General features: G+C 35.3%; 3 protein-coding genes across 3 annotated transcripts; 2 read left to right on the forward strand and 1 right to left on the reverse strand.

The window, feature by feature from the left end:
* Positions 1-690: 690 nt before the first annotated feature.
* Positions 691-2,320, forward strand: LOC140038894 (transcriptional regulator SUPERMAN-like). Its single transcript, XM_072084478.1, has one exon. It carries the CDS (start codon positions 1,279-1,281, stop codon positions 1,978-1,980), a length of 702 nt encoding a protein of 233 aa, XP_071940579.1. The 5' UTR covers positions 691-1,278; the 3' UTR covers positions 1,981-2,320.
* A 6,349-nt stretch (positions 2,321-8,669) lies between these two features.
* On the forward strand, positions 8,670-9,236 carry LOC140038772 (uncharacterized). The gene has a single exon (XM_072084040.1). It carries the CDS (start codon positions 8,670-8,672, stop codon positions 9,234-9,236), a length of 567 nt encoding a protein of 188 aa, XP_071940141.1.
* Positions 9,237-14,984: 5,748 nt separating this feature from the next.
* On the reverse strand, positions 14,985-15,344 carry LOC113735381 (U-box domain-containing protein 19-like). Its single transcript, XM_072084041.1, has one exon. The coding sequence runs from the start codon at positions 15,342-15,344 to the stop codon at positions 14,985-14,987; it is 360 nt and encodes a 119-aa protein (XP_071940142.1).
* Positions 15,345-21,799: the final 6,455 nt, after the last annotated feature.

A 21,799-nucleotide genomic window follows, 5' to 3' on the forward strand; every position in this document is an offset into this window, starting at 1 on the left:
AAAACCCTATATATATATATATATATATATATATATATATTTGTATAGGTTTGATTAGTCATACATTTCAAAATTAATTGTTGAATCCCAAGTTACTTGTTCATATAAAAGTCTCAATCCCATTTCAACAATTTGCCAGTATGTGGCAACATCCCACCTCTCACGGTGAAGTATTGCTGAGAGAATTATTGGAAATTTCAACTGTTTAGAGTCGCATTTGATGAAGTGGATGGATCCTGGCCATGTGTGCCACGACAATTGCCTAACCAAGTATCTAGATATAAATCCTTGAATCTTGAACCTCGAAATCATGCACGTTCCTCAGCGTAATGATGACAAATTAATTGCTGTTGCAATTTTATCTCTTCAACAGAAAATTTTAAATTATTTCTCGATCAAGATACTAATTTAATTATCCTGTTGAATTTAAATTCGAGAGAGCTTTATTGCTAAAATAACGTATGTCTATGTTCATTTCGGCAACATGTGTGAGTTTTCTTCTATGAATTATTTGTTCTCCCATTCAAGTCAGAGGAAGAAGGTTTTATATCTCGTAATAAGATATCTAATGCAGAAATATAGAAGAAATGTAGTGAGTATTCGATTGGACATGTGAAACAAGAAGCAAAAAGGGTTAATACGAAACTTCTCAAATAGAACTAAACTTAAAAACGCAGAATTTAAAGGAATTTCCCACTTAATTAGTACCTTATAAAATCAGAAAATTACCTAACATACAAGTCTGCAAATAGAGGAAAAAAGGAACACCTCATCTTGAGAGAGAGAGAACAATTGGAAGTGTGATGATATATGACACGAATTCAAAAGAGAAGTGAGGATCATCCATAGGGGTCGTTTCCCAGAATTAGCAAAAAGGCATAATCTGGCAGGACGAGGTTCTATTATTAGTAAGTAATGACCAAACTTAGCCAACTGTTGGTGTTAATGCATCCCAAATTCCAATGGGATTTTCAGCTTCTTCTTGGCTGAGAATTTGAGGGCTCTGCCAGCAACCTCACATTACTTCTCCCCCTTTTCATTCATCACTCTCTCTTCCTCTCACTTACACACAAAATACACACATATACCCCTATCACTACCTGTTTCCTCCCCTCCACTCATCACAACAAAAAAAAAAAAGGAAAAGAGAGAGAAAGAAAAAAGGGGGGAAATTCTTTGTGTTCTTTGATACAATTTATATATAGTAACGGCCACAGTTTGTACTCAACCCAGAGAACTTATTAGGTCTGACTAAGTCACTGAAGTGGAAAGCAGAGAATGGAGAGAAACAGTGCTCGGGGAAATAGTGGTGGAAGAAGCATGAAAGAGATGAACAACAACAACAATAGCCACAAGAAGAACGCAGGATGCTACAAGGTTAAGAATCCTCCATGGGATTTTCTGAATGATTGCAATGGCACTGAAGAAGCAGATTTACTTGGATTATTTTCGTGGCCTCCAAGATCTTACTCATGTAGCTTTTGCAAAAGGGAGTTCAGATCCGCTCAAGCTTTAGGAGGTCACATGAATGTTCATAGGAGGGATAGAGCTAGATTGAGACAATCTCCACCAAGGGATGGTCAGTATTCCCTCCTAAATCTCAACCTTGAACCAAACCCTAACTTCAGTACTTTCAATACTAACCCTAGTCCTTCAGCAAGATGTCCTTTGATGCCTTCCACGTATCCTTCTCCAATTCCTCCCCCAGTTTCCACTATTTCCACAACCCCACCAGCAACTGTCACTGGAATGAGAAAATGGGGTGATAAAGCTGGCGGTGGTGTTCATCAACTGAGCCATTCATATCCTAAAGATCAAGACTTAATGAAGAGTAAAGCTACAAAAAGACTTCTTGAGCTGCATGAGAAAGAAGGTTCACTTTTGAAGAGGGGAGATATTGTTAAGCTGGAATTGGAAATTGGCTTAGTTGGTGAAGCAAAGCAGGATTTGGATTTGGAACTTCGACTGGGATACACTTGAGAGCAGTCCTAAAGAATCTCATGGTCTTATTTTAGCCTCCAACATTTTTCAACTTTTCTGGGGGAATATAAGGGAAAGTAAGAAAGTGTAGTGCTTTATATTATGGCATTGCAGTATTTAAGTCGGGGATAAATTAGAGTGTAGGAGTACTAGAGATCAGGGAGATGATTCCATGAAGAAGTACCTTTTCAGATTTCTAAACTTTTAACTAGCTTATATGTTGTGTTATTGCGGAAGGCCATGCAAATTTTCAATTTTAAATAGATATGGTAGCTTAACTTATGTTTCCAATTTTATGATCACATTTATGCAAATGAGCCAAAGCTTGAAGCCTTGAACATTTCTCGTTCTCAGGAGTTCATGCCTAGTATGATATATAGGTAAAATGCTTTCTAGAAATTCAAACTCTATTCCGGTTTTCTGTTCTATGATTCTCTTTGATACTTTGTCCCATCTATGGTTTCTTCCATTTCCTTCTTCACTTTTGGACGTTTTTGAACTCTGCTTGTTTTTTAATAGGCAGCGAAATTTTGTTAGAATTATGTTGAAGGATATCAAGAAAAACACAAGAAGAAAGGGAAGTCAATTTGGATAAGAGAAACAGTTAATTTGGGATTCCAGTATTGTTTTGGAATCATAGTCAAGAAGATTATGTCAACAAATAAAATTGGACTAGTGACACAGGAACCATCTGCCATTCAAAATCAGATGCTATTGGTTAGCTTAAGCATCCAACAGTAGGCGATTGTAGAAGAAGTACCAGACGCAAAGCAATCGATCAATCTCCCACTTAGCTAGCTTGTGTAGGTCTTGTGTTTATGGATGAGATGCCCGCATGTAACCTCTATTCCATGTTTCCAACTCATTTTGATTAAAAATATCAAGCAAACGTCTCTTTTTCGAATTGAATATCTTCCAGGACAACAATAATATCAAGGAAGGAAGTGATAACACATATAATTATACATTAGTTCTTCTTCGAGAACTTTTCCTTTTCAAACTTTAAGAATTAATAATCTCAAGAAAAAATGAATTGGGGAAATGCATTCATGTTTAGTTATGTATTAAAGATTTGAAGGGCTCGCAACAAAAGAAATTTCCTGTGATTGTTTTCGAGCGTTTGTTGCAGTGCCAATCGTTGGGTTCCATCAAAGAGATGGCCAAGATTGAGATATGTGGTGGCCGAAGTAACAAGTGTGAAATTTTTTTTAAGAGTGGTTGGCAATTGCAATGCAACTTGCCCGGAGGTGTTAGTAAATGTCGCCTAGGACCCTTAAAAGTTTCTAAATAGTGTCATTAAAACCCTTTTGAAACTTAATTAATCTTGTCATAAACCAAACTTTATATGACTACCCTTTAGTATTCTAATGTGAAGATAGAAATTGAACCCTCTTTGCCCTTGTTTAACTTTCTTCATATGTCGGCTAATTGGATTAAGCTGGCGCCAACTAATTAAAAATGAAGTGGCTAGAAAGATTACATGCTTGGACTAAAAGGCACTCAATAGTTGTAAATCCTTTTGGCACATTGCCAAAAAAAAAAAACAAGGAAAAGATCTCTAGTTTCACAAGCAGGAATTTCGGAAAACTAGCATGGCTTCCTTCAAATGTACCATATATTTTAGTGTCTCTCGCTTTCAATTTATACCGAATAATTGAACCTGGCTGGCAAACAATAATGAAACATATTTCAAAGTGCTACACAAATTTTCAGATATATATCGGCTGGGGGATCATTAATTAATTAATACAAAACACCACACTTAATAAGGGGCATAGTTGTAAGTCACCAATCAGCCAAATCCAAACTGTGGAAGCACATATCAAATACAGTAGTAGTATTTACTTTTCAATTACCTCAAGAAACATCGACAAAAGCACTCTCTCCATCATTCAAATCTATTGTCTGCTTGTGTGATCAGTACAAACATTTATACCCCAATGGTGGTGGTGCTGGTGGCCATGTCAATGATTTAGGGTGGTGTTATTTTTTATGGGTCATTCGATGCTTTTCCCAAAATCTGATAGTTTGCATGTTCCCGACAATCTCTGGGTGTCAAGGGTCATGATGACTTTTCCTTAAACAGAATAAGATGTTTTGGTCAGTTTCAAGCATAACAGAGAACTGAAAGAACCCCATTCTTTCCCAACATAGTATTCTGGACATTTACATACTTGCACACATACCCCCACTCCCAACCTCTTCTGTGCTCAGCAATTTGAATCATCAAAACCATGTAGTTCAACTCTTCACTAGAAAATGCTACCCGGTCAATTTGGTCACAGTTCAAAGCTATACACGTTGTCCTTTCAGTATTTATTGAACCTGCAAATGCATTCCGATTCTGTGACCACCAAGCAAGATTTGTGTCTTCTTTCCTACTCGGGATGCAGTTGCTAGAAAATATTACAAGCACCAAAAAAGATTACTAGCATGGACGATGCATTAAAGGGAATACATTATTTTCTCTAGAAAATTTGAACAAGATCAAATTTAAAAATGAATAGAAGATATAAGTTCTTTCAATCTTGACAACAGCTACCTCTTTTGGTCAATTTGGATCATCTAGAACACGTATCGTGAGATTTATGATACGGGGTACAATTTAGAATATGCATGTTGTCAATCTTACAAATTAATTAGCAAATTCTTGCAAGTTTTTAGTAATCTCACTTCCAGCAACAATTTTGAACACCAATAATGAAATAGAAGGAGTGATGAAAAGCCTAATTTTTTTTTTTCAACACAAGGAGTGTCCCAGTTTTGCTGGACTAATTTTCTTGTGCCTGTGCACCTCGTCCTCCAAAAATACACAAACGATGGAGAAATGATTGGAACGCACGATCTCGAGGCCTAACTAGGTTACCTGAGATCATCCGAGCCAATCCCAAGTAACTGATGAAAAGCCTAAATAAAAAGAAAGAAAATGTACAAGGTACTTGAGAGAGAGATCTGAGGAAGCATGTGAAATACGATCATGTACAAGCTCTCTAGCCACTCAGTCAAGTCATGTACGTGATTGAAAGGGTTATCAGAGAGTAGTACATTATAAGGTGAAGAGGCAGCTGTTCCTGAGAGCTCTAACGTCATGTCTTTTATTTTATCATCATGATTCGCACCATCCAGCTCTGAGTTACTTGCAATTAGATCCTCGGACAGAGATTGGCCTAAAAGCATGGGAAGGTAAAAAGAAAAATAAATGCACTTTCAGTAGTTTTTTTTTTTTTTTTTGGAGAGGGAGGCTCAGTTGCTATGTAGAAGAAACATTTTACTGTTCATACCATATAAGAAATAACAAAAATTTACTAGTTTAGAGGGAATTATATTGGAGTTATTCTTATAACTTTTCTCCCTTCTAATCTTTAGGTGACCTTCTAATATTAAAGCATATACCCTAGACTTAATAATAAAAGCATCAACAGCAAGAATCAGTACGTAGGGTTCTTCTTCAGCACAGAATTAATGATCGACTACGTATGTAAATGAGAATATGGAAGCTTCAATGACTAAAGTAAAACCAAGAGAACTGAAATTTTATTTGGAGATTGTAGAAAATCATCATAAAGTCATCCGGCGGACATAAAATGCTGATAGGAACAGAAAGGGACAACCAGAGATTAGATGAGTTGAAAAAGTAGTCGTTTACATGAAAGTGAGAAGTTATGGGATAAAGAAACCCATTGGGGCACATCACAATCTAGCTCGCATCATACATACTCTACCCCTCTCTATGCATTGCTTTCAACAACAGAGACGAAGGTGTGAGAGAAACATTTCTTGAAGTTTGATACGTTAACAACACCAAGCTGCATGATGGCTATGGTTGTCCATCCTTGTATTCAAAGTTAAACTCATTTGTGAATATCTTAAAAAAGCAAAATATATATATTTTTGTTGAAGGTAATCTAAAACAAAAAGTTAAAAGTGAGAAAAGTAAAAGTTTATTTAGCTTTTACCTTCGGAGATCCATAATAAGTCTTGTTGAGAAAACGTATAAGCAGCCCATTATCTTACAAGTACTATATATTGCATCATCCATGTGTAAGAATTCCTAATTTTGCTACAGCAATATACAGATCATCTCTACACTGAACTAGGCAGTTTGTGGGAATCATGTCGTTCTTGATGTTGGTTAATGTATATGCTTTGGGATCAGACGTAATTTTTAAATAAAAAAAAAATCTTTCCTAGAATCTCATTGTCCCAAAAAATAAAAAAAGGTTATATCTAAGAATCCGTTATCTATGGCAGCATAATTGGAAAAACAGGGCATTAGCCAAGGGATTCTTCTTTTTTTTTCCAAGGAAACCCCCCCCCCCCCCCCCCCCCAAAAAAAAAAAAAAAGAGAAAAAAGTGGGCCTCGTGGGCCAAGTATAAGGATCAGGCAAATATTTGAGAAGTTCAGCCCATTACAGTTTACTTCCTTTTTTAGTTTTCTATTTTTGCCTTTTGTATTTCCCCCTCCCTCCCTCCCTCCCTTCTGGGAGTGGTTTCAAACTTTCAACGAAGGATCTTTTGTTTTTCTATCAATATGGTTAGGGTAGAGGCCGGTGGAGGGAAATGAGGGGTAAGAATAATTCTTCTTCTTCTTTTTTTCGTTTCAGCTACGAATTAAAACTGGGATTGATGATTTCGTATTTAGTGACAAGAGATAGCAAATAGCATTCAAGGTTTGGCAGTTGATTTATAAATAAAAAATTTGCACTTTCAAGTTGACCAGGAATCTTAAAATATAAATTTCATTTCAAAATATTCAAAAAGCATATTCCAAAAAAAAAAGAAATCTTCAGAAAGTAAATGGACCAGAGAGTGATTCAAATTGGCTGGTTATTTATAATCTGTGGGTAAAAATTAAGATGACTGGTGGAAACCAGCGGAGGGAAGGATGTATAGTTTTAGTCAAATTTCAACCATATTTTGAACTAATCAAGTCCTGCTAGCCATCAACAGCTGGTTGTGGAAACAGTAGTGTTATAGTAGTGATATTACTTATGTAATTGTCATTAATTAGGTGTTACTACCTTACCTTGTCAAGAACCATGACTCTTAATCATCTTGGTTTCTCTCAAAAGTTCCAAATATTCTTGCAAAAAAAGGTGCTTGTCTTATCGCAGTGATTTCATCGTAGGACGTGGTCAAATTAAAGTGGTACGTAGAATCATGGGAAAATGCATAAACGCGTCATTTGGTGGCCGTCTACTTAAGTCTAAAAGGAATCAGCTCATCAGTTAATCTACTCAAAGAAGAAGACATATGTTAAATCCTACAACTCTTTTTGGTTCTTAAAAGAATAAAAGCTGTTCCTAGCTATGTTTTACTTAAGCCAAAAAAAAGGGTATTTGACAACTTTTCTTCAAGATCGATGTTACGTACTCAGAACTTAAAATGCTAGCTTATCATTGGAATATAGTTGGAATTAGCCGGTTTTAGTCAAGTCCCAGTGAGGTTATAGTTAAAGCAAGATGGTAACTGTTGTCAAGTGAACTAGTCATGCTGCTTTATCCAAGAACCAGAAAAGGAGTCTTCAATGCAATGCCTTGTCTACATTAGTTGTACTTAACTTTAAACATCTAAAACAAATTAAAGATCAGTAAAAACCTTGAAAAAGAATGATCTTTGCCCATTTAGCCTTTTAAAGAGATCTCAATGATATTTTGACATGGCGGGTGGTCTGCAGCTGGTGCTTGTCATGACCAAGAGTAATTACGGATCCTGAGCATGGATTAATGTCTGCATATAGCAACTTATTATCCCGTCCAAAGGGCATTTATAAGCACATGCGAAGGATCAAAAAAGATACATGATAGCAATAGCGATATAAGTTATTGTGCATAAATGCCTAATGCGTGATGCTTCATGTTCGAATTCTGTAGCAAGTAAATACCTAAAATACAAGAAAGGCAAATACTTGAACTTTCCAAGATACTTCATTTTATTACAAGATCATTCTCATTCGTCTTGACTTGAAAGAAAGAAGATGGTACAAAATCGACCCCCTGGCCCCTCTACTCTTGTTTGTTTAGAGGAGAATATGAATTTCCATAAACAAATGAAAAGAACTCAAAAACTCAAAATAGAGCATCCATCGGATGTTGCAATCTGACTAGCATGCATGTGGTAGATGAATTTACTTGATAGCAGTACAGTAGCTAGGCAACATACAAATGGAACAATTCTGCATGAGACTTGATCGTCAAGAAATCATTTTAAAAGACCTTTGTTGCATTATTCTCACATTCCTTTAACCAAATTTCACATATCGAACCAATCTTTCTGCTGTGCAAACAAGTTTTTTTTAAGTTGAAATACAACCAATTTGGTTGTATTTAGCTAGCTGTTTCCAATAAAATATAAGAAGACCTAGTCACTTGTGCGCGTGTTAGCCTGTCAAATGAGTTGATAAATTTCTGAGAAAATTACGTCCCAGAGCCGGCTAAATATAAGAAACCATGGTGCTAAAATTCTAATATGTCAATTTCATTCCGGACACCAGTGATGGGACAAAGCCTAAGCTAGTGTCTTCCCCTTGTCTCCTCTTCATTTCGTTCCCAACCCTACTTCATTCAACCAATAATTTTCTCTTTAATTATCTAAGAAAGAGTTTCCTCTGTACATATCTCTTACTCCGGTATTATTTAAAATCCTCCTCAGCTCAAATTCTTGAAGGGTTATTGAGATCAGCCTTGAAGATGGGATCAGGAAAGCATAGCAGCAATTCTGAAACATCTAGCGAAGAAATCGATCAGCCAGAGAAGCTCATGAATGATGATAACGCTGGAATTGGACGTTCCTATGAGTGCACTTTCTGTAAAAGAGGCTTCACCAACGCACAGGCCTTGGGAGGACATATGAACATACATAGGAAAGATAAAGCCAAGGCCAAGCAGAAGAATCATCAACAGCAAGACCGGAATTCAATAACAAATACATCCCATGAAGATTACATGAGTACTTCTCCCAAGTATTTTGCACCAAATCCCATCGAGCAACAACAGTGTAGCACGGCTATGGCAGCATATATGAGTTATCAACTCTACTTCCCTTCCTCAAATAATAGTTATCTACATGCTTATCATCAGTATCATGATTTGCCTTCTCCTAGGTCTGAGCATCATCTCAGCATGCATGAGTATCACATGGATCAAACCTTGAGTCGTCAAATCGGCCCCCCTCGCATGGAAGATGGTGATGAGATGAAGATTGCCAGAACTGAAAATGAAGTGGATTTGGAGCTTCGTCTTGGTCACTACCCTTAGCCAACAGAAGCTGGTTTTATTCTTATGAAAGTTTGTTCATATTAGTGAAGTGGAGTAAGCTTTACATAAAACAAGAGTGAGTTCATACAACAGATTCATTTTCTCTCTGCTCAACTTTATTTTCGCATCAGCAGGTTGCCTTGGAGGAGCAATTGCAAGGATGGAAGGATGGATTAGCTTTCCTCTATCCTGCAATTTGCTTAAGGTATTATGAATCAGTAGTATGAGCATCACTTGTTTCAGAAAGAAATAGCTCCTGGTGCTTTTTTTGTGAATGCCAGTTATGTTTGTGATTATTGAAGACTATTGTTCTTCAGTACTGTTTGTTACATATTCACGAGTAATTCATCTCTTTTTTAGCAGTTAATTATTCAACATGGATCTTTCTTTAGTTTGGCATGCAAGGATCTATTTGATGTTTTATTTGTTTATACGTCTGAGATTGGTCTTCCATCTCTCAAGGTTCTTTCCTTGTGTCACATTGGTGATTTGAAGGAATCATTCTCCCGTTCACTAAGCTTTCTTCACTCTGATAATCAGAGGCCAGCTTCTTGAAATATGCATCAAAAGCATTGTTTTTCATCCTAATTCCATCTCCTGTTTCTTGGTTTCCAAAGAGGAGTTGTGTCCTCGAAAAAGTTAATGATCCGGGCTTTTTATACATTTTATTACTATCATTTTTCTTATCTTTTTATGACACGCTAATTTCGAAGTTCTAGCAGTATAAACAATAAACTAGTACTTGATCAAAGATCGTGGGAATCTGAAGTTTTGTGTTTGGGAGACAAAAAACGCACGATGAAACACTTTTCTGTCATTTTTCAATTCTGGCATCATAACAGTGCTTTATGCTGTTGTTAGAGATCACAACGGTGGATAAGTAGACCATTGCTGTTTTTACATGTACGCTAAAATAGCATCCTGTTTTTGTCAAGATGGAGAACTAACGGTCAGTTGCAACACTTGGAATCTGTGGTTTGGTTATTGATCGAAGCACTCAAGTCCAAGTGTCCAACCACATTCTTATCCATAACCTCGTTGAGCGATTGTCAGCATCGATGAAATTATGAACAAAATTTTGTTGTTTCTTAGGAGTAATTGTTCGTAAAAGTTGAAATGTAGCAAGGTCTGATATCTACGATCTTACCATGGCAGCTTTGCCTTGTTTCTTGCTACACTTCTTGTTCCTCATTAGGGATCATCAACAGCACACAACTCGTTTTCTCCGGTAAGTAGAGTGGATTATCTTTCTTTTTTTCTTTTACCACGACAAGATGTCTAAGGTTCAACAAGTTTTCACTAAACAAGATATATTATCGTTCTACATAAGACTGGTGCACGTTCCTTTTTGTTTTTTTTTTTCTAATATTTCGTGGGAGTTTTTTGGGGGGGGGGGGGGGGGGGGGGGGGGAGGACGATACGAGCTGTGTTGAATTACTACATTCATTTTTCTTGGCATGGCAAGTATCTTTATAATCCTAGGCTTGAATGAGAGCATCAAGCATGAACATGCTCCTTTATTTCACAAATTTTCAACTTTTCTCCTTCCTCAAAAGCTAAAACTTTTGCAGTTGCACCACTTTGCCCAGTACCAAACTCTTTTTTTTTTTTTGTGGGTTCCTGTTTAACCTCTTGCAACAAAATCATCATTGCACGACATTATTGTTTACATAAATTTTCAAACTTTTAATTCTCGCAGCTAAGGTTTGCACGTCATGCAACAAATGCACTATTAATGGATTTTTAGGCTTTTTCAGTCACTTTATTTGGAAAGCGGCTACATTAACTTTTTGTTACTCAGAGGCAGCAGGTCCAGTGTGCATTAGACATCAGAGACTCATCCTCTTTGCGTCCATGCTGTGCATTTGCATGACTTCAAAAGCATTAAATACTTAAGATGAAAGAGATAGAAAATAATTTTGCCTAAAACTCAATGCTTGTCCTCATTTCAAGTTCTTCATTGAGCTTAATTAGACACTTGATGGGCTTTGAGTAATTGTACGTTGACATTGAAATTCTTGATTTTCTCTGTTAGAATTAGTGATTTGTGTAGGCCGAGAACTGCTGCTCTTTTGTTTGTTCCTGTGCATGTGATTTTAGACAAGTATCGTAAACCTAGAAATTGATGTTTTGCTGGTTTCTGAAGAAGATAAAATCCATTGATGGGGACTATCGATTGTTTTTAGCTATACTGCCAATGTAGATCCTAGCTAGGAGATTTTAATTTTGTTACATGGTGCACCGGCCATTGTTAATACGAACCTAGTAGATGAAGCTTCCTCGAAGTCAGAAGGTGTATTTTATTTTTGGCCCTTAATTAAAAATACTTCATCTCAGGCTCTTCTTGTTATTTATTATCATGCAGTGTACTACTACTACTACTAATTATTAATCACTAAATATGAATAGTGAATATAGCCTTGTTCAGGTATAGAATATATAATAAGATTTGACCCATCAGTATGACCTGACCTATCAGTATTGTGTGATGTATCACATAATACAGAGAGAGCATGCAATATTTTTTTCTTGTTTTTCAGAGTCTCATTTCTCTTCAGTTGCATTTCTAGTTTACTTCTCCTTTCAAGAAGACATTTCTTGTCTACTTCTGCTTTCAAGATGTCCTTTTTTTTATACATTTAACATAAAGTTTGCCATGACACATTTACAATTTAGGGTTTTCATCCAATTCACATATACTTTATAAAACAATTTGTACAAATTAAAACAAAGAAATGGAAGGTATAATGCAACAGTGTACGCCATACTCCTTTTAGTGGTACTGGCTTCGGACGTGTTTCTTTACGTAATATGGATAGCATTGCGCGTAAATGGATCCGTTGGAAAAGGGTTAATTTTTTTCTAAGTTCGTATTAAAACATGTCAATAGAAGCTATACTCAATCAAGGAGAAACAAGCAATCCAATTGAAAAAAAAAATTTAATTTCATCAGAGTTGATTAGTTGCAAGTCAAGCAAGGCGGAATACTCAATTAATCTATCATACACTTCTTGTCTATTTCTTGGAATACACAAGAAGCATACGTAAACACTTGGAGTCTTGGTCTGTTGAATGCTACATTAATGTTAGTTTAGAAGCCGAAAAAGTTTTCAATTATTTTGTCATGTTCTATCGTTGATTTTGAATGAAGTACTGAGTTGGCTATCGATAAAATCATTTGCCCTGTTTGATAATTTAATTCTATACTTAATATATTCAAATTTTAACATGTTTAGACGTGTTTGATAATAAAAAAAATTAAACATTTGAATTAATTTGTTGACACTAAATTTTTTCTAGCCAAAACTTGCTCTAAAAAATAAGTAATAAACTATTCAATTATTATTACTGAATTTAATATACACTCCAATATATTAAATTTAGTATTTAATAATTTAATTGATTCAGACTAGATTTTAGATTTTAATTTTTAGATTTTAATTTTATCAAACGCAACCTCAGACGGTATCTCGAAAAATTGTGTGTGCATATATATGTATACAGTAACAAAAACAATTGGAGAATTGGAAATGGGCAATGGGAACAAAACACCTACTATTAGAAAGTGGACCAAGAACTGCCAAATAGCTTCACGCAATTAACTTGATTAGGAAGAGCACGTCACTCTTGGTCAATAATATCTTAGCACTATTTCCCATACTTAAATAGTCTTTGCAGCTTTAAGAGAGTGGTTGGGCTCTCATTTCCACATTGGTGATTAACTTAGGAAATTCTGGCACAAAAATGGATGTTGTTTGAGAGAAAAAGGGCTTAAATTGGTTTTACCATCCTCTCTAAAAAAAAAAAAAAAATTGGTTTTATCATGTACAGTCACACGAAATAGATGATCATCAAAGGAAGAAAAGAAAAAAAAATGCTTTCAAATAAAAGCTGAGAGATAATTCCCTTAAGGAAAGTGTAAAAATGGCAAATAAATTCTGGTTTTTAATCTTACAGTCCAGTAAAACATTGAACATCGTGCAATTATCTGAGTTTGTATGATAAATGATATTTTCCTGGAGATTGGGCAAACAACCAATCCGTTGGGAATGGTTGAGTTGGATGGTAAAATGAGAAAGATTATAAATAAGAAACCTCTCATTTACTTTTTAAAAAATGTCAAATTCAAATTCATCAACCAGCAACATTAAAAAATAAATAGGAAAAAAAGAAAGTGGTTCGATATCTCAATGACATAAGTGAGATCTTATTGTAAAAATCTGCTTTTACAATCTGCAATGCTTTTATTTTGATCGTGTCCTTTCATTTATAACTTACCTAAAGAAATAATTTGTTCATAACTTTCTCCATTATTGGAACCTACTGTAGATGACAACGTTGTCTTTCTAAATAATCACCGATTGGGGATGAATAATCAGAAGAAACTGACAATATTCTTGAACAAAGCTTCACATCACAAGCACGTGTGAGGATATGTTTTGACGATTAATTATTAATTTTCAATGCAAAATTAAATTTAATTCGCTGCCGAAGGTAGCTATCAAATCCAGTGAGAGCAAATGGTATGAGAGCTAGAAAGGGATTTTATATTTTCTCTAGTCACTGAATAGTGAACGAATCAGTATAAAATCGCATCTGAAAATATGTACGTTTCTAAAGATGTAAAGACGTATCCTTTATTCGTCCACCAATAACATATTGCCATACCTTCTTCTTCTCAATTGCTTTAGATTTTACAAAATTTGATTATAAAAACTTATTATAGAGAATAATCAGAAAAAGCAAAAGCTACTTTTTGGATAATTATAGATTTTAACTTTTTTTTGTTATTAAAAAATATATAATCAAAATACAAAAACTATCAAGAACATCATAAAACTAATACTTATTGCTTATGTAGCTTGCCCCTTGTACCTTTTTTAAGAAGGTTCAGTTACAAACATGCTTACTTCCATTGTAGGTAATGTATTTGGAATGTACTATTAAATCTAAATTAGGTTTATCTGCTAAAAACTACGGTAAAGCTGCTTATGAATGTCTTTGCGGGGGACTTGATCATCTTACGTATGTGCAAAATGAGAGCCCTATGAGAACCATGAAAATTGGATTCGCGCTTATTCTTTAATAAAAAACATAATTACCTTAAGCACTTGATTCAACTATAATTTATTCTAGTATTAATACAAACAAAACCTTGAAATTCGTCAATCTAACCATTACTTGTAACTCCACTCAAAAATATTTTTGATGTGACAATGAAAATAATGAAGAATTGCACCACCTAGTATGTTTATAATAAAGATGATGTAATCCTTAGGCTAACTAACGCAACTAAGCATTAGACTAAATTGCTACAAGTTTTTAACCTATCAGAACAAATAATACTTTTACTAGAGAAAATCAAAATGGTCTTTGAATATATTTTCCATGTTCTAACAAATTTATTTGACTTTGAAGTCAAACCGACATGAAGATCCTATTCAATTTGGGTTAGAACTTTTACAATAATAAAACAAAACAGATAAAAAAAATAGGAAAAAGAGTCCCAATGGCCCTCCAACTCTTTCACAGGTAAAGTTTTAGCCCTTCAATAATTAACAATAAAGGTTTGGCCCTCGATCTAATAAAATAGCATATTCGTGGCATTTCTGTCAAATCCAGTAATTAAAATTAATAGAAAGTATCATCTCGTGAGATACGCGACCAAATATCAAGGGTATTATAGTCTCTGAATAGTTTACCAAGCACCTCCACCCCACCGACCCCTCCACCACCCCACCACCTGTGTCACCGCCACTGTTGCCGTTGCTCTTGCATCAGCAATGGGACTAATCCAGCAGCAAACACTCTCCTGTGGTTCTCAGGACATAGGAGGAGGCCGAATATCGTGACAAGTGTATTCTTCTTGCCACGATCTGTCATTTCCCTGAGGAGCTCCACTAGAGAAGGAATTGCATCTGGAATCTCCCCAATCAGTTGCTGGTATTCTTCAACTGAAGCAAGGTAAAAGAATGCACCCGCTGTATGCTGTCGAGCTTCCACTTTCAGTCCGCACTTCAAAACATCAAGTATCAAAATCAAACCTCCATTCTCAACAATTATTTTCCTGCTTTTGGAAAACTTTGAAAGATTTAATAGGGATGCCATGGCATTCTCTTATAGCGATGGATCGCATGAAAACAGAAGATTCAACAGAGGCGGGATTGCACCAGCTTCAACCAAACAAGACCAATTAAAAATGGTTGTTTTGGTGAGCAAACGAATCTCATAAAGCAGCTCTGTTCTGCTCTTGATTATTGCAACCCACAAGCCTGCCAACGAGAAAATGAGCGAGCAATCGCATGGCCTACTCAAATACTTTGCTACCCGCAACAACTGCCTTTGTAACATCATGGCTACGCCCAACTGAATCAGCAAAGTGGATGCCTTTTTCTAAGGAAAATCCCTTGATAAGCTGCTTCAGAGCTGAATTGGGCACAAAATATGTGCAGAGAAGCCTCTGGCCTGTCTTGGGACAGGTGCGGCTTCCAGCTCTGAACCTTTTCAGAATTGAAGACCATGTCGCCGACGCAAGCAGAAGGGAGCCTGTTGAGCCTACCCTTGATCCCCTTCACCGAAACGATGTAGAGGTTCTTTGCCCCATTGTTATCGATGCAGTTCACCGTTGCCGCCACCGGAAGACCCAGAGACATCCTGAACTTGTTCCTTGGGAAAGAGACCATAATGCCCTTGATATTTGGTTGCGCGTCGCACCAGATGATGCTTTCCGTCAATTTTAACTGCCGATTTGACAGAAGGGCCACAAATATGCTATTTTATTAGATCGAGGGCCAAATCTTTATTATTAATTATTGGAGGGCTAAAACTTTACCTAGGAAATAGTTGGAGCGCCATTGGGACTCTTTTCCCAAAAAAATATTACATTTAAAAACAGTAGTATGTCTGCCTATGTGTAGGGATGGCAACGGGGCGGGGTTGGGGCGGGGGACCCCTCCCCCGCCCCCCACCCCGTTGCCTATTAATTCCCCCCGACCCCCGCCTCCCACTCCCCCCGCCCAGCCCCGGCCCCGCTCCGCTTCCCCCGCGAGGTTAATAAAATTTTCCTCGGGGGGTTAATAAAATTTTATTATAGTTAAATTTTAATAAATAATTAAGTACTAAAATATAAACACATCATCAAGTTATTATTCATTGTAATTTTACAATTGAAACTCATAAAAACAATCAAACAAAAGTTATTTGAATACAATCCAACATGATGAAATAAATACAACTAAAATAGTCAAGTTTTCACTTTTGGTACAAATACAATCACTAATTCATTATTGTGTTTGTGCTTTTTTTTTAGAAAAAAATGTTATTCTATTAAGTGTAATTAGAAATTTAGTATAAATGTATTAGTAAATTTAGTATAACTAATTAATAAATTCTATTAATAGACATGTCTAATTATTCATATAATTGATAATATCAATTATATTACATACACTAATATACATTATATAATACATCTAACTAATAATATCATTATCATAAGTTTACAACTAATTAAATTACATATTATATATATTTATATATATATTTATTTATATATATATACTTTTTTTTTGCGGGTGGCGGGGCGGGGGTATACTCCCCCGCCCCCGCCCCGTTTCTAAACGGGGGGAAAAAATTCCCCCCCGCCCCGAGAGCCCCCCGCAGCGGCACCCGCCCTCATTGTCATCCCTACCTATGTGTTTGATGTGGGACCCATGAGTTTGGACGGCTATCAAAGTAACTTGGATTAACACAGCAAGAAAAAAATTGCGGGCAAAAGAAACAAAAGGTGCTTGATCACCAAAGGGCCATGTTTCTATTGAACTATATCCGGTATCAATTTAAATTGACAAGGAAATTGATCTACATAATAAAGGGTGCCAAATTCGAATTTCTATAAGTGTATGAAAAAAGGCAAGAAGTATTCTCACCTCTGATGAAATTAATCCCGTTTGAATTGCTATTTTTTAAAAATTTTATAGAAAAGTATACTGTAATGATTTAATATATATAACATAAAAAGACAATTGAAAAATGTGTTTGCTAAAAATGTTAAAATTTTTGGATAATTTCTTTTTGACCAACTACCCCCGGAAATTATTAAGTTTCAGTAGAGTTTATGCAAAATTCACAACAATTTGATGTTTTACTAGAGACTAACTAAATATTGAGTTTGTGATTTGTAAGTAGCGCATTCAGGTTTATTTTGGTACTTTTGTTTCGGATAGGTACTGTCTTTTGGTATAGCATACACATTACCATGAAAATTAGTTTTTGGAACAAAATGCCTGTTGTTAATCAAGAACTTGATGTGAAATATTGTCCATGCATGTGTGCTACTTATAGCCAATGGCTTTTGAGAAGCTAATGATGTTATGATATGCCACGATAGGAGTGTAAACGAGTCTAATCGAACCGAACACCTTACTATTTTAACTTGTTTGATTATTTTAACGAATTCAAAATTTTGTTTAAACTTTACTTGTTTATTTGTCTAATCGAATTTAAACGAGCATTTTATCGAATTTAAAAGTTATCGAACATAAAATGCATTCAAGTTTGAATTGACTCGTTGGCAAGCAAAACTCGAACGAATTCTTACCAAGTCGAGTTAAATTTGAATATCGAATAGATTAATTGATTTTTCAACCCTAACACTTGCCATGGAATGTCCATCAATTTGACTTTGGGCTATATAATCCAAATCCATATAATTAAGCCATTTGTAGAATTGTGGATAGTTTCCAACTTTTCAGCCCAATTCATGGGATTTGGTCAGCAACACAGTGCTCTTGTGTTTCATCATGATATAATTGATTAATTTACATAGAGGCAGCTTAGATATTTTTTTTTTAGTGGATTCATGATTGCTTTTGCGGCAATCAGTCTGCATTTTGAAGTCAACGGCCATTTCATAGGAAAGCAACAAAATGTCAGCCTCAGCAAATAGTGTCGGCGTGTGGTCCATGATCGTACCAGCAATGTTTCTTCTGTATCAAATTTGTGGGCCCAATTATTGGGCCTAGTAAGCCCAACCTGTAGACTACAATGACAGCATAGTGAATAAGGTGCATGAATTCAGCCTTTTTAGGGAGGTTATCGGAACCAGGAAATGACATTTTTTCTTTTTTTAAGGAAATGACATTAATGACATTGAACTCGAACAAATTACTCCCTGCATTTATTTGTTCCGGAGGTTTTCATTCGGCACCCGTTAAATGGGCTCCAGATATTATTTGTTTGTAAAATTTAGTTAATTTGAGAAAATATCTAAATACAAGATGTAATAATTTTCATCGTGTATATTCAAATGATAAGTTATATTTAGATATGCTAATGGATGTTCATTAGAAAATTACAACAAAAAAAAAGAGTTCATCATGTATTTAGTCTATTAAGTAGATTTTTTTATAGATTGATTTTCTGAACCCTCAACCTAGGAATACCGTTTTAGTACACATATTTTTCTTCTCTCATGCATGCGCTGACGTTTGTTTTCTATTCAATTTGTAGATTTTCTCGAGTTGAAATGACTTTTTTATCATACCGACTTTTGGTCCTTTATTTAATTAGTGCTCATCAAATACCAGTTAGACAAATTGATAAGTGAATTCTAAATGTGATAACTTATTCATAAAAAATTAGATCCAATAAGGACTTAAGGTCACTTTTTTTCTTTTTCTTTTTTTTTTATTTGCCTTCTTCCTCAAAAATAGATCTACCGCTGCATCTATCCATCATGCCAGACCATACCCGATTCAAAACCATACCAAACTGTGAAGAGCAGAGATCCAAACTAGGGAAGGGTGGGTTGTATACTTGTTCAAAGTGTAGGGTAGAGGGGGAGAAAATTCTCAGCATCGCAAGCCTGACCTGACACACAAATCAGTATTCAATGGCACCCATACATACAAGGCCAGCTAAATTTCATAGTAGGAAGAAAAGGGGACACGCATGAATCAAAGAAAGTGTGCCACTCATTGTTGATTGTACTGCATTGTGATCTTGACTTTCCCAACCTTAGGCCTTGTTTGGATTGCTTGTTTCCGTCGGAAAATATTGTCGTTTTCCGTGATCACATTTCCCTATCGTCTTTTTCCCTCACATATATCAAATCGCTACAGTAATTTTTCCATGAAAAATGACGGAAAATGCAATCCAAACACAACCTTAGTCATGTTCATTGTCAACACAAAATTATGATCTTGTAGCATCTTCAGGTTGCCATATTTTGCCATAAACACTTGTCGATCCCACTTTGCCGTCGTTTCGAGAGGGGTGACGCGGTCGTGGTGCCGGCCCTACCCCGTTTTGATTTTGAACATTTGTCTTGGAGGCTTAAGAAATTGGAGGAATTCAAGGAACCACTTTTCAGTCAATTGATTCATAACGGGATGAATGAATCAGTGACCGACACTCAATTTTTGGATAATTATAGTTGATTGATTCCAAGACGTAATTGAAATTTTAATTAATTAGTTATGTCTTAGATAGACACAAACACTACCAATATATCAATCAATCAATAATCGCTGATAAGAATTTTCTGTGGTCTCTCTCTCGTGAATTTTGCTTTATTTTATTTTTCTGATAGAGTCTCTTTCAAAAAAAATTTTAGTGAGAATTTTGTTTTCTTGAGAGTTTCTAGTGAGAATTTTCCAAGTTTCGATTTGTGTTTTTTTTTCTTATTTTGTTGTTAAATCTGAATTCATTTGAGACCTTATTATTAGATCTAGTATTTTTTTGAGTCTTGGATCTATCTCTACGCATCTCATCCTTATTATTGGAGTTTAAAGCCGTGTTGATTAGCAGATCTAACATTTGTAACATGCACAGAATGGAGTTGCAACAATTTATCTCATTGAAAAGTAATTTAAAATTTTCTTTATTTTTCATATTTGTTCAAATTTTTCTAGATCTATTGTATCTCTTAAATTACATATATACTTATTTAATCTGCCATTTAAACGGTGATATAAATCAAATTGTATTGGACGAATTTCAACGATCCATGTTATACTCATAACCAACAACAGCTGCATCAATTTTAATATGTGATTAGAAAAGGGGGATGAAAGAGATGGTTCATGTGAAATTGAAGGATTGATAGTTCTAAACTTCAATGGTTTATTTGTCAAGACAAGATTTGAGATAGTTTTCTCCATTTGACATTTACAAGTATAGGAAACAGAAATATATAATAGTTTATTAATTAAAGGTTTTATTGGTTAATTTATTTTAAAACCCTAGAAACTTCCAAGAAACTGACCCAAAAAATTGTCGGGACTTAAGGAATTCTATGAGTTGTAAACTCTTGGTAGAAAGAACACATTTGAATTGTAGGTTTTGACAAGTGACAAGTAATACATTAATTAGCCAAGCCAAATACTACTGGCATGACAAATCGGTTCGTGCGATCGAGTTTTAATTCCAAAAGTAACTGAATTTTAGTTTGGCACGCACTGGAAAGTAGGGGTGGCAATTCGGGTCCAAATCAGGTTGGCGGGTCGGGTTCGGGTCAACCCGTCAGAAAATCTGTTGACCCGAACCCGACCCGCCAACCCGTGACGGGTCAGGTATGCTGACCCGAACCCGAAAATTTCAGGTTGACAGGTTGGCGGGTCGACCCGAAATGACCCGAAACTTAATTTTAATTTATTAATTTATCACTGTAATTTCTAATAAAATCAATTTCTCACAAAACTAATTACATAATCAAGTAATAAAAATTTAAATAAATAATTCCAAACCAAATCTAAAATAAATTAAACACCGTAAAAGTATTTTATCCCAAACAAAATATAAAATAAATTAAAACAGTATAAAAGTAAAAAATAATATAATATATTATTTGTCCAAATATAATAATTTCAACTTCACACAAATTAAATAAATTCATTTAGGATTAAGTAATTAATGCCTTTGAAAAAAAGAATAACTTAGTTTAGTTAGATAAAATTATTTTTATGTTTATTAAATTATTTTTAATTCGTAAACGGGTCATATCGGGTCATATCAGGTCACCACGGGTTGACCCGAAATCGACCTGTTTTCTTTTCGGGTTCATCGGGTCCAACCCGATTCTGACCCGAATTCCCGAAACCTCAACCCAAACCCATTAATTTCGTGTTAGATTCGTGTCGTGTTTTCAGGTCGTGTCGAAAATTGCCACCCCTAGTGGAAAGCGTCATAATCGTAGTTTAATTCTTTTAAATGCATGGTTTTGGTTGGCTGTTTAGGACGGAAAAGACATTTGCTTCATGATTTGGTTTAAGAAATCGTGAACTTAGCACCTTCAATTTGAAAACCCTTCTTTAAATTTCTCTCTATTTTCTTTTTCTTTCCCCTTTTTTTTTTCTCTCTTTCTTGTTTAGATAAGAAGCAAGAATAGTATGCATAAATGCCAATAGAGTTTTTTGGATTTAGCAAGAATGACGTGAAAACTAAGGCCTCGTTATTTCATATTTTGGACATACCACCACCAGCTTAACTATTTCCTGGTTTTGGTTTTGAGGAAGGGATATTTTTAGATTCCAATTTAAGACCTAGCTAGTCTGAGAGTTTAA

The sequence above is a fragment of the Coffea arabica genome, chromosome 3e (genome assembly GCF_036785885.1).
Source record: "Coffea arabica cultivar ET-39 chromosome 3e, Coffea Arabica ET-39 HiFi, whole genome shotgun sequence".
Classification (NCBI taxonomy): Eukaryota; Viridiplantae; Streptophyta; class Magnoliopsida; order Gentianales; family Rubiaceae; genus Coffea; species Coffea arabica.

What these genes read in the sequence shown, in the direction of transcription:
- LOC140038894 (XM_072084478.1), top strand. Translation starts at nt 1,279, where the DNA reads ATGGAGAGAAACAGTGCTCGGGGAAATAGTGGTGGAAGAAGCATGAAA.
- LOC140038772 (XM_072084040.1), top strand. Translation starts at nt 8,670, where the DNA reads ATGGGATCAGGAAAGCATAGCAGCAATTCTGAAACATCTAGCGAAGAA.
- LOC113735381 (XM_072084041.1), bottom strand. Translation starts at nt 15,344, where the DNA reads ATGGCATCCCTATTAAATCTTTCAAAGTTTTCCAAAAGCAGGAAAATA.